The sequence below is a fragment of the Etheostoma spectabile genome, chromosome 2 (assembly GCF_008692095.1).
Source record: "Etheostoma spectabile isolate EspeVRDwgs_2016 chromosome 2, UIUC_Espe_1.0, whole genome shotgun sequence".
Lineage (NCBI taxonomy): Eukaryota > Metazoa > Chordata > Actinopteri > Perciformes > Percidae > Etheostoma > Etheostoma spectabile.
Genome location: NC_045734.1, coordinates 4,222,262 through 4,235,435, shown reverse-complemented (window position 1 = coordinate 4,235,435; position 13,174 = coordinate 4,222,262). Strand labels below are relative to the sequence as shown.

General features: G+C 41.4%; 1 protein-coding gene across 5 annotated transcripts in view; it reads right to left on the bottom strand.

Moving 5' to 3' along the window:
- Nucleotides 1-13,174, bottom strand: part of rptor (regulatory associated protein of MTOR, complex 1) — a 212,559-nt gene that overhangs the window by 8,004 nt on the left and 191,381 nt on the right. For all 5 annotated transcript variants that reach the window (XM_032536773.1, XM_032536784.1, XM_032536782.1 and 2 more), the window contains 2 exons: nt 4,626-4,732; nt 882-1,009 (listed from right to left, as the gene is read on the bottom strand). In XM_032536773.1, coding sequence (XP_032392664.1) covers nt 882-1,009; nt 4,626-4,732 — 235 coding nt within the window. The remainder of the gene's footprint in view (nt 1-881; nt 1,010-4,625; nt 4,733-13,174) is intronic.

The following is a 13,174-nucleotide window of genomic DNA, read 5'->3' as shown; positions in this document are numbered from 1 at the left end:
AAGGAGGTCGACCTTTCTGTTAAAGAATAAGATCCTTTTTTTAAACATAAAAACATCTGCGAAATTGCGTTTGCTAAATCCACCAGCCTCCATGTAAATAATCAGTAACCTCAGCATCGTAAAATAGTTTCTAAAAGATGTCCATGCATGAAGGGAACTATTAAATTAGCTTTACCTAAAGATTTATGGGCCACTTCATGGTTTAACAGCTTTGCCCCCCCCCACCCCGAAATTAAAATGTTTTACCAACTGGGGGGATGCAGTGCCACCAAGGTACACTAAAAGAGGTGGCAACGCCTAAGTAAGATTTACAGCACGCTATAATTATTAAGTATAGATTAGATAAGTGAATAATGTAGGACTGTGTAGGAGTTTATGCCCAAGTGCTGTGTGTGATCATCAATGTATTTATATAACAGTCAGACAGTAAAAGAAAAAAAAAAGAAGTGGGAATTTAAACTGTAAATGAATAATCAATTTAACTTTCTCTGTGAGTAGGATTTGGCATCAAGAACCGGTTCCAGCTTGGGATCGTTTGAAAAAATGAATCCTTTCAAATCTGATTATCAGTTCCAAATTTAACGCAGGCACGCTTTGGTTTCTGTGGCGGCCACCGTGCTTCCAGGTGCTTGTACAGTAAGCGGCGCTCTAAAGTGTGGCTTTATTTTACGTTGACAAAACCCAATAAAACTGTAAATCCCAAAATGAACTGTTCCTCTCATCTGTGAGATTAGCATGTGATCCGTTTCAACTCCACCCCTCAAACAATCTGAACCAAGAATTGAAGAACTGGAATCAGAATTGTTAAAATCAAAACGCTGTCCATCCTATCTGTGATATGACAACGGCGAGTTCAGACTGAGAGAGAGTGTGTGCTTTACCATTCATTTGGACCCATCCTCCTGTCGAACACGCGAACAGATCCGTCACCCAGACCGGCAACGATGAGCGAACGCTGCGAATCGCAGGAGAGGCTGGTCACACAGCTGTCTGCTCCTGTCGGGATGTCCTGGTGGACACACAAACACAAAAATACCCCATTAAAAGGCTTGTAAATCAAGCTATACCAAGGCACCGCTGCCAAAACAACACTCATTTCACATTAAACCTTCTTTGAAATCATCAATCATGGGCTCTGTTGAGTGTTGGCTCACTCAAGGTTGGACTCACGCATCAATATGCAGCCACAGGCGAGCCTGGGCCATTTGTACTTCCAGTATATGAAGTCCATCCATCAAGACCATGATTAGCACACCAAGGACCATTAAATGTGTAAAAACTAGAATTACCGCCTCGCAGTTAGTTGTATGTCTACGCCAACCAGTCAAGTTGCAGTTTACATCCATGTCTGTCCAGACTCATATCACATACTGTGTGTAGTGATCCTGAGTGTGCCAGCTGGTGCAGGGTGAGCCACAGTAAACAACAAAAAAATCAAAGTTCCAACGCACAAGAGGATCCTATTGCCACTATTTGATTAACAGTATACTTACAAAAAGGGGCGACCTACTTTATACGTACCTACCACTACGCTTGATTGCCATCAGGTGTGCCTTTAAATGATCAGGTGCTGATTAGCTAATAAAGAGAATCCAACAGGTTCCCATTCCCCAACACCAACTCTTTCTGTAAAGTGTCCTGAGATTACGTCTGTTATGATTCAACACTATCAATCCAACTGATTGAAACTGAATTGAACATAGATACATTAAATAACTAGTAACAAAATTTAAATAAAAGCAGAGATCTTCAACAGGGGTCTGGGACCCCTTGGGGGTCCTCAGAGTTACTGCAGGGGGCCACCAAGTTAATTTTTTAACGTTTTTTTTCAGTAATTAAAATGTTTTGAATCAAGCACATTATTACCAAATACAATTCAGCCAATTTGTGAAAAAAACACACGATGATACGCTTACTGGCCTATAGGTAAGGTAGTCACTAACAGCCATTTCCCACTGGGCCCGCTGGGCTGCGTTACAGCTTCGTTCCAGTGTTGTTCCGTCCTCCGCCACGCGTCATACACCACCGGGAGCGTCTCAGAAGCGGAGCGTGTTGCCTGCCTGACTCGCAGATTATATTGTCTCTACTTTGTATTTTACAGAACAATCCCATGTTTTTTAAGTGAATATTTATCTTCCGCTCCAAGGGCTCTTGTAAATAAACTTTGACCTTGTCATGATGAAAAAAATCTGTGATGTCGTATCACATTTTTTTCACCTCCCAGATGAATCTCTCGTCGTCTGTGGTGTAGTAAAGGAGACATATCCGATATTGGGGGTGTTTTGGTAAATTGACTGGATACTCTCCCTGTTTCACTTCCTGCCCGGCTGTCTGAACGCCCCGCGGCTTGCGTGAAAATAGACCTGGTGCGTCTCTTTAGCAGAGTGGAGAGCAGCTTCACGCACGCTTTTATTTCTTCTGTATTATCTTTTTGTGCAGCACTTTGGAAATCTTGTGCTTGTTAAAATCGTCCTATATAAATAAAGTGGATTGGATTGGACGTACCAAGGCGGAGCTGGTGGAATATCAAGTCAATGCTTGACAATTCATATTGCTCGCAGACACGCTTGGTGGAAAATATTGGTAAGGTTGCCATCCACAGATACGGTTAATCCTAAGGATTCACTGTAAAATCATGCCACACTTAATATTTTAATAGCTAAGTATTTTATGGCCAAAAAGGACTTTTTTCCCCCCCCCCACTAGTCAGGACCTATACATGCACTAATGGAGAGATGTCAGAGTGAGTGGGCTGCCAGCCGAACCAGCGCCCTGAGCGGTTGGGGGGGGTGTTTGGTGCCTTGCTCAAGAGCACCTGGCAGTGCCCAGGAGGTGAAGTGGCATCTCTCCAGCCACCAATCCACACTCCGTACTTTTTAAAGCTTTAGGCAGCCCACACGTTATTGCAACTTTATTTTATACAGTATAGGTAATATGATCCGTCTCTCTCAGTTAGGGGTTCATGGCATAAAAAAACTTGAATTCCCCAATATTAAAGAATAGAAGGTAATATACAAAATACTTGATGTTACATTACAGAAGTTGGAGGAGGTGAATACCCAAACAGAGTAGAACTAAAATCTACTCATCTTAATAAGGGAGGGGAGGGAAAAGGCTTTTAGTGGCTCAACTGCCCCTCCATTACCTACATGTGAGGTTACCTGCAGCTACAGAGAGACACTGTAGGTTAGACACAAATTACACAAATAGTATGTCTGAAGTCTCATTCAACCCATGTTGCTCCAAGGAGTTGAGAGTATATAATTATATCCAATATGCTCTCCTTTTTAATTACTGATTTCTGATAGTGCCACCCCCTAGGGTCAGGAGTGACTCCCTCAATACCTATGAATTTAAGGGAGGCAGCAGAACGTGGTTTCTTTTTTTTTGTAATGTCTTGCATGGGGGGGAGGGGACATATGCAGTATTTGTCACACTCAAGTTTTAATGACTTTTTTTGTCTACTGAGGTTTTCATTTTATAGTCATTCCATGCTTAAGACTTAAACATGCTTTAATAAATTATGTATGTCTTATTAGATCATATATATATATATAAACAGTTTTTTTTTCTCCTTTTGGCCATTTCTTTTCTGCACTCTTGCCTAAACTAAGTTGTCTATTATCCCGTCATTAAAATGTCTGATTTGTCTGGAGACAGTAACTTTTAAATGAAAATCAACCTATTTGAAAAAGACAAAAATCGAGCATCGAATCGTTCTAGAGAGAATAGCGATGCATCTAGGAATAGATTTTTTCTCCCACACCTAGTCTCGCAGCAATGTAATCCATGTTTTGATTTCTTGTAGCTGCTCTATATTCAGCTATTCTCTATTTTAGAAAACGCTTAGTTTGTCCTATGCATACAAAGCCACATGGACAACATATGGATGACAAATATCGACATACAGTGAAATTAATGAACTCTCTGATTATATATTTTTTCATACATTATGTTCCACTTCCAGGACTGATCCAGTGCTGCTGGAAATTCCGCAGGATGTACCTCCTTTCAGCCGGATGTCTGTCATCTTCAGCTTAGTTTAGCTAAACTGTACTTTTTCACCTCAGCTACACTTAACACACATGCTGTGTGTTAAGTTGATTGCAAATGTAGCACTTACATACTAACATGCATAAAAGTGCAGTAACTCTTCTGGCATGTTCCCTTAACATTAGCATGTTAGCATTAAAGTTACGATCTTGAAGATCTCCGTTTCAAGCGGTAATTGCAGTGCGTTTTGGATTGCACTTTTAATCGTTTTTGACGCTTCATTGGCAATAGTAGCTGTTTACTCGCACACTAGCAGAGCAATATTGGCAACATTTCAGTGAGTTTTGGAAACAGAACCTGGACGTAATCCCCAACCCCAGAAATAATGACAACACTTAGTAGTGTAGGTGCTCATATCTGGACCCCTCCTTTCGTCACACTGTCTTTACAATCAAAAAAAGACATCAAACTGAAGCAGAGACCGCAAATAATGTGCAAACCTGCACAGCCTGAATGCTAAATGTCTCACCAGCTAATAAAACGTTTCAAAATGCAATCCCTGCACCAAGTTCCAGGTGTATTCATTGTGGGCTTTTGGAGAAAGTCTGACATACATGCACTGAATACCATACCTGGACCTTCATCTCCCGGTCCGTGTCCCAGATCCGGACCACTCGGACATCTCCAGACGTCATGAGGAGCCCCGTCTCCTGCTCCCAGTCCACAACCATACCTGCACCTAAAACACAGGATGACACAGCAGATATAATGCTGAGCATGTACGCCTTAACAGACATGAACACGTGCACTCCATAAAACATGCACCAGTACTATGTGTTGCTATTAGACTGACGTCACATCTGGGAAGAGTTTCTTTTTTTCTTAATGATTGTTGAATTTTTCACTTTTCTTTGCTTTGTATGTTTGACGCTTATGCAAAGCACTTTGAATTGCCTTTGTGCCTGAGTTGTGTTATATAAATGAATTGCCTTGCCTTTTGAAAAAAAGTTTGATAGCCCAGTATCTGACATCTGAGTATAAAATATTAAGTTACAGACAAGAAATTGTACAAAATATGTGTACTGCAGTTTTTATTTAATGTTATTGAAAAGAGTTACGTTTTTATTCATAAGTGAACCCAAACGTTTCTAAACCCAAACACAGCTGTTAAACACACCGAGCAGGTGTCGAGTTCTCTGATACACAACACACACAATCTGTTGGAGGTTTCAGAGGTCTCTGGCTGCCTCATGTAGCAAGTCAAATGACAGATTAGTGAAACAGCTTCCTGCACCACTGTGGAACTAATAAATACACCCCAAAGGAATGAGCAAAACCCCAACCAGCTTTCTGCAGAGACTGAGGGTACATGAGAAAATCATTTTTTGTCAATTTATAACATTAAGTATCACACAGTCACCAAGTCTGTGTTGTTTTTTAATTAAAGTCTCACATTTCTTAACGTATACATGAACACTTCATGCAGATGGAGGCAGGGTTTAGCATTTTGCATCCTTCCCCTCCCGCCAAGGCGTTATGGGAGATGCAGACACTGTCCCTGGAACAGAGCCTGTCAGCACATTGTGGCTTAGATGAGTCAAATGGCTCTGGAGTGAGAAAGTGAGGAGTGAAGAAGCTGAAGACAGCAAGACTTTTCATATGTTAGCAGTCACAGCAGTAATCAAGGGAGCGGTGCCATGTCAGCCACACTCGCCCTGCTGGCTCAGTGATGCCTGGCTGTAGCCTGAAGGCGCCAGTACGCTTCAAACAAAGTGCTTTTGGCCAGGTGTGTACAGGTGAGACTGTGCAGCAGGGTTTGAACTTCAGCTCCCTGTTTTCACTCTTAGCACAATCCCTTTGGTTTGAAATGTACAACAGAGTCTCACACCATAAATGCCTCTGAAGAGACACCATCTGACAGTATGCACCCTTATCCCTATTTGTAGGATTTATCACGTCTTGTACCCCTCAATACTGTAGGTGAAGAACAACTACAGGTTATTAAATCACGCAACAATGCCTCAGCCACTTTTTACTCCTTGCTGCGGGCCTGTTAACACTCGCAAGCCATAGAGTGGCTGAGTTGTTCACAAAACATTGTGTAAATAAGCAACCTACAACATCCTCCAACAATTTAAAAAAACAGTTTGACAAAATAAGCCTTACTGAAGTTGCACTTACAAGCTTGTTACGGAGCTTTGACAGCATCTACTGGTCTTTAAGGGGGGGGGGCTCAGTGATAGAGAGATGACAGGAAACTAGGTAGAGAGAGATATGGAATGACATGCAACAAAGGCAGTGGTGGAATGTACTGTAACTAAGTACATTTACTCAATTACTGTACTTAAGTACAAATTTGCACTTTACTTGAGTCTTTTTTGTCACATGCAACTTTCTACTTCTACTCGTTGCACTTCAGAGCAAAATGTTGTACTTGTACTGTACTTTATTAATCTGACAGCTTTAGATACAAGTTCCTTTACAACATAAGATGTTTGCAGTATAAAAGATGAGGTTTTATAATGGATTAAACTACTCAATATCCAAGTCTCCAAGTCCAGCGGATATGATTGGACGACAACACACTTTTGATTAACAGACCTGTTTGGATAGTTTCCACTTTCCAAAATGTGAGGCTAATTCTGCATTGGTTAATTTTAGGTTTAATACTTTAAGTACATTTTCCTGAATATACTTAAATTACTGAAGTAACTTTCAATACAGAACTTTTACTTATGATAGTAATTTTAAAAAAACATTTTTTTTTTTTTAAACTTATTCTACCAGGTCCCTGACTGGAACTTTTAAAACTTTTATCAAATTCGTTAACAGTAACTGGATCTTAAGAATTATTTTGTGGCTACACAGTTGTGACCAGTATTTTTCCGGCTTAACTGGGCCATCAGCAGCACTTGGAGATCCACAAGTAATGGAGCAGAGAAGAGTGCTGATGCTATTTCGATATTGGATGTTTATATGATGAAGGAGAAGGCATAAAGGGGCAGGCAGGGACTCCAGAAAGCAGAATGCACATGGAAACACATCGTCTTTCTCTCACAAGGATGCTTTTACCACAGAAGCTACAGAAACGGCATCCTTTTCTCTCCTGTTGAAACTCATCACGCCATGCTTCATTTCCTCGCTCTCTTCTCCTCCTTCACTCTTAGTCACTTCCTCCTATTTTTTCACAATCAATAACCATATCTTGATGACCATCCTTTCCTTCGTACACTGACTCAATTCTTTCACCCAGCTTCCTTTCATTCTAATGATGAAAATAGCATCCTTTTCACTCATCACGGCATGCTTATAGTGCGCTCCATTAACATTGAAACTTGGAGCTGGGAATGACATCGCATCCAAGTTGAATGCGTTCAACTCAGATTTTTCATTATTTTTATTAGGTCTAGTCGGGTTAGTCATTATTAGCAGTACCATTGGATAGCAACGCATGTGAATACAAACAGTGCAACAACATGTTGACAGATAGAAGTTGGACAGGACTGTGTGTACAACTTATTTAGTGAGACACAAATAAGCCAGAAGTGCTAATCAATGTACGTTACTATAGCTTTCAGTGCTGTTGATGCAGGGGGCAGCCATGTTGGATTTTGAGCTTGGGGTACTGCAAGGTTGTCCGACTTCCAAACTTGGAAATCCCAGTTCAGGGGGCGTGTATCCGACTTTGACGTTGGAAATTCAGACCTCCGAGTACAAATTGAACGCACAATTAATTTACTCGCTTTTATCCTCCTCCTGTTTTTTTTACCATCAATAACCATCTCCGGCTGACCATCCTATGTAACACCCTTGCTTCATCCTTTCATTTCTCCTTTCATCTCCTCTCCTTTCTCTGAGACACCACAATACCGCACTAAGTGCAACCTGCACAATTGGTATATTCACATGATATCATACTATTTAAGCAGTTGCATGTTTTTTGTATTCCCATCCTATATATAGTCAAATATTTGTTCTTATTTTGTATTCCTATTTTTATTTCACGTATTGTGTATGTATATTGTATCCTAGTATTTCATTTATATTCTGTACTGTGTGACTGACTTTGCTGCTTTAACACCATCATTTCCCATTTTTTGGGGATCAATAAATATCTCTCTATCTCTCTATCTATCTCTCTATCTATCTATCTATCTAACTGGCTCCTTACACACAATTTGGAGTTGAAGACAGAAGGATAAGTACTTCATTACTTGGCTCTTCTCCTGCCTCACAGAACAATAGTGAAGCTGTGCAATCTTTGTGATCCTGTCCCACTGCGCATCTCCTCTGTATTGCTCTTTTATGAGTCGTGACTTAACTTTCTTCCACGAAACAATCTGTACAGGGCTTTTTACTGTTCTACTTGGCTTGCGTTGTCAGGAAATCCCAAGCCCCATGAGGCGGCTTCACATCCTCCACTGTGACATCATACTGTTCGCTTAGGCGTCACAACGTCACACTGCATGGGCTTGTGTGTGTGTGTGTGTGCGTGTAGGGGGGGTGTGCTTCACAGGACTGCGCTCAGTCAGTGACATGTTCACAGTGGCACGCTTGACGCTGTCTCATTTCAGAGGCTGTGAGAAGAGCGGAGGCATTCCCTTTGAAGCTGGCAGCTCTGTGACGATGAAATCTGGGTTACAATGAGAGGGGTTGGGAAAGGAAGATTCCCACACAACACACAAAAGTGTGTGCATGCATTTCCTCTGAAATAAGGAGCAAATATACCACCAAACCTTCGTACGATTTAGATACATCATTATCTTTCCCGGTGTCCTCCCAAGATGGGAAATCAATTGTGGATAGAATATACAGTGGATGAGGGCAGATCCCCACAACAGTACTGCTAATGAAATGCTGTAGTCCACCCCATTCCTTCCACCCTGTGTACTGTGTCCAGTTTTTCTGAGCTGGAACACTGCCTGGTTTGCTGAGCTGTACTTTGACTAAACAAAGGAAATAAAGAAAGTCTTAACTTTGCTAAAGTGACCCCTTAAGACAGGGCCTCAAATTAAAGGATAATGCTGGTGTATTAAAACTTGAATCTTTTTTTTGTGGGTCTGGCCATTGTTTCTATTGGTGATGACAATTTCATTTACAAAGTAATTGCTGACATCTGTTGATTCTGCAACATTATTAAACAGAAAGCAAACGAGACAAAAAACCCTGAGCAGTCAGGCAGTCAGACAAATTGTAAAGCCCAGATGAACTTGATTGGAAGAAAAAAACGAACAAAAACAAGGGCAAAAGGTATAATTGTCATTATGAAATCATAACCTTCATGAATGCATTTCAATATTCTTTACTTTCAATTTTTTTTTTGACAGTTATATTGCTTCACAGTTTTCTCGCCAAGTTCAGCCTTTCCACTCCTGTCTGTCTCTCCATTCAGTTATACAATTCCTCTCACCCCAAACTCACTTCATCCCAACTCTTTCTCTTGTTATTGTATCTTCTTTCCTTCTCCACTTCCGCTGCCTGAATCCTCCCTGACTCCAATTGCTGGGAGATCAAGGTGTCAGAGCTCACAGATCTGCAACCATAAACCCAAACCTTGACTTTTGTCTGACACGGTCAACGCTCAGATGCTCAAAACGGGATACCATTCTGCCTTAGACGGAACCTTTGTGGGCCTGAGCGGGTCTTAGTTACCCACACAGAAATCCATACGAACATGGAGAACGGAGAGAGCAAAGGAGTGTGGGCAATGTTTCATCAGCTGTAAATCTCACCGCCTTACAGGGGTGGAGGTATAGATAGCTTCGATATAAATTCTCCCTTTAAGCCTAGTCTCTTTCCCAAACTTAATGAGATGAAAAGATTTCCCCAAGTAACAATATCAACAACAGTAATAGTATTGTTTGCAGAATGGCTTTTCCCTTGTTGAGTCTCTGAAAAGGGGAAGAAAAAAAAAAATCTACTTTTAACCCCACTAACAGTTGGGCTGCCAGCAGTTGTGGTAGATCTTTTTTTTTTCCAGTGCCAGTATGCCGAGTCAAACTAACCTAATCTGTGATATATAACGCCTTTGCAAAATACCTTTGTTTCATTCCTCTATTCTCTCTGGAGAAAACGCCCTCCTCTGCATTCTTATCCTGCGCTATTATCTCCGATGATGGACTAGCTCTCCCACACACTGCAGCTCATTAAACCAGTGCAGTGGCCTTCCTGGTTGTTCACCCCCCTCAGTGTTTCCCCTCTCTTCCCTTCATTGTGTTTGCTCTGTAAAGGTCCTCCAGGAGTCTGGTAATAAACCGTCTCCAGGATTACCGGTGACAGACAACTCTGTACACACCAAGGCGTGGACCTCTCTTGTTCTCTCTTGTTCTCTCTTGTCCCATCTATTCTGCAAAATTCATGCTGAATTGTCTGAAAAAAAAGTGCTCTGACCAGCAGGGAGACTTCTCTGCTCTAGCATTTCTCTAACCTTAGAAGGCTGAGGCCTGACATTGGGGGAGGTTAAAAGCACTGACCCGCCTGGTTGACAAAGGCGTGGTGAAATGATGTATAACCTACATGACATAAGTACTTGCTGACCTGATTATTGTGGACAGGTGACTAATTTCTTACATCGTTTTACATAATGATGTAAGAAATTAGTCATGTGAGATCCCCAAAGGTTGGAACTTAACACATTTTCTGGCAGTCATGGGTCACCCATCAACTTAAACTGCAACTTTGTGATGGAGGAGTCAAAAATGGGGGAAAAGCTCAACTCGTGGGAATACAGAAAAAAAGCATGGCACACAATACTTGAATTTCTAACTTTGATACAATACCTTGAAAGATATCAAAATTGAATACAATTCTCGAAACATTTGTCTTTCCTTGTTCATTTGCCTCCAATGCAAAGTATTTCCAAACAGCACTCCTGCGGTTTTCTTTGTCAACTAAAACCAGTCACAGAAGCTGTAAACCTGCCCTCTTAAATTAACTAACACCATATTCAAACCCGCAAATTATTATATTCAACCGGAGCGCATGAGACAGGTGACGAAAAGACGGTACTGTGAGTGAGAGGAGGCGGGGCTTTGTTGGCACTGCAACGATGTGTGTGTCAATTCACTGTTGAAGAGAGAGCAAGAAATCACAGCTGGTACCAGTAAAATCTATATATATATATATATATATATAGATATTTATATATATATATCTATATATATATATACATATATATATATATTTGACAACAGTTGTGTACACATCTGTATGTCCCTTATGTAAGGTTTTCTAAGGAATCTTAGCTTCAGTTTCACTACGCAAACGTTAACAATGTGCAACTGGTGTAGAGTGTAGAGAGTGTAGAGTTCTGCACGGGCCTACGCAACCCCTGAGTGTGCCTTTCAGACCCTACGCAATTTAGTTGGCCTGGTACTGAAAAATTAGGACCCAAACCTGAGCCAGACCAAGGCTATATATATATCTTTTTGTTTTCTTATCAAGTTACATCATGCTTATCAGTTGGGGTGGCAGTAGCTCAGTCCGTAGGGAGTTGGGTTGGGAACCGGAGGGTCACTGGTTCAATCCCCTTTTTCCCATCAATTTGTAGTAATGTTAACACGTCTTAAATGCATACAAATTAACTATCAACGCAGCCCCGAGAACTGGGCTGGTTGGAAAGACGGAGCAATGCGTAGGACAAAGGTAGACCTTTCATCCTTACATTCAGCCTCACGGGCTAGCGTACTGTAGTTTCATATGCACAAGTCAACCAAACTCTGGAAGCCCTAGCTAGGCAACAATAGTGTCAAGTTTCACGGGGTTGTGGTTATGTTGTGACATTAGGCAAGGCAGCTTTATTTGTATAGCACATTTCAGCATCAGGGCAATTCAAAGTGCTTTATTAAAAAAAAAAAAAAAATCTTTCCTGCTATGATTGCACTTCTCCAACAACATACTGTATTTGGGAATGTAGGTTTCTGCCACTTGTCTACATGGTGTTATTTGACCTACAGTAGACTGAAACTCCTTACATTGCATTCCAGTAACAGCTGCAGACAAAACAAATGAGTCCGCCTTGAGGATATTTGTCTCATTTTCCTGAAACTTCTAAGTCATGTGCTTCTTTAAAAACTCCACGGCAAGTCCCAGGTTCTGGATTTAGCAAGTTCACAGAGCCTTGATGCTAACAGAGCACCAGGCGGTCCAGTCAAACGTAGAACAGGACACAGGGTCTGCCTCCCTAAAGCCAAGGAGGAGAGGGCTGCCCTGCTTTCACTTATGCAGCCCAACAAAAAAGTGACTAAGACAAAAGGAAGAAAACAGCCCTAATCTTGGGCAACTATAGTGGTATGAATGAGTAGAGGGAGGGGACGGAGGTTATTGAAGAAGGGGAAAAACAAGTCATCTGCAAGAGATGTGAAGTCTGTGTGCTGTTCTGTGCAGTAGCATCAGGAATAGTTTCTCCAGTCTGTGTCAGCCACGCTCCCCTTATTTCACCAGTTCCCCTGGAGTTTAACAGGCTAATCCCTCTGACGAGACGGACTGGGTGGCTCCACCCTATTAAAATCACACAGCACCAATGCTCTCCCAATTAAACAGTGGCACCTTTGGGACAAGCTTAAAAGAGTGTATGTTTTTGTTTTAATGGCTGACAGAAGCCATTTTGCGGTGAATATGAGTCATGGGTGCAGTGCCTTGGACTCACCAAACGCCAAAAGCTATTTTCTGGGTGAATATGTATCTATTTAAATAAAAGTTTTTGCATGTTTCTCCTCATGTTAAAGTGTACTTGGGGCCGCAGTAAGAGATATACTAAGCATTTAAAGAGTTTTGAGGGTGATGGTTAGTTCCCAAAGCATTTTTCCAATATAAAAAAATGCACAGCTTGAAAAATACAAACAAGTAAGCAAGGTTTTGTTGTATGTGATCAAGAACCCATTGTTATGGTGATAAGCCTGACCTTACTATCATTGTAAACTGCACACGGTAGGTGTGGTACTAAAACAACAGCCATTTATATGAGTTATTAGTAACTGAACCGGCTATGTTAGCACTTGTGGAAACATATCTCCCCCCTACATTCATCTTTTGGGATGACTGCCAGGGATGAAGTAGCTCATATAGACGACGAAGTCGGAGGATGGCTCTCATTGCTGCCGGCTGTTCGACACCTTCCACTTTCTTTGTGTTTCTTTGTGTGTTCGATTCATGAGGACTATGGTTAACTGCTCCTCAGATC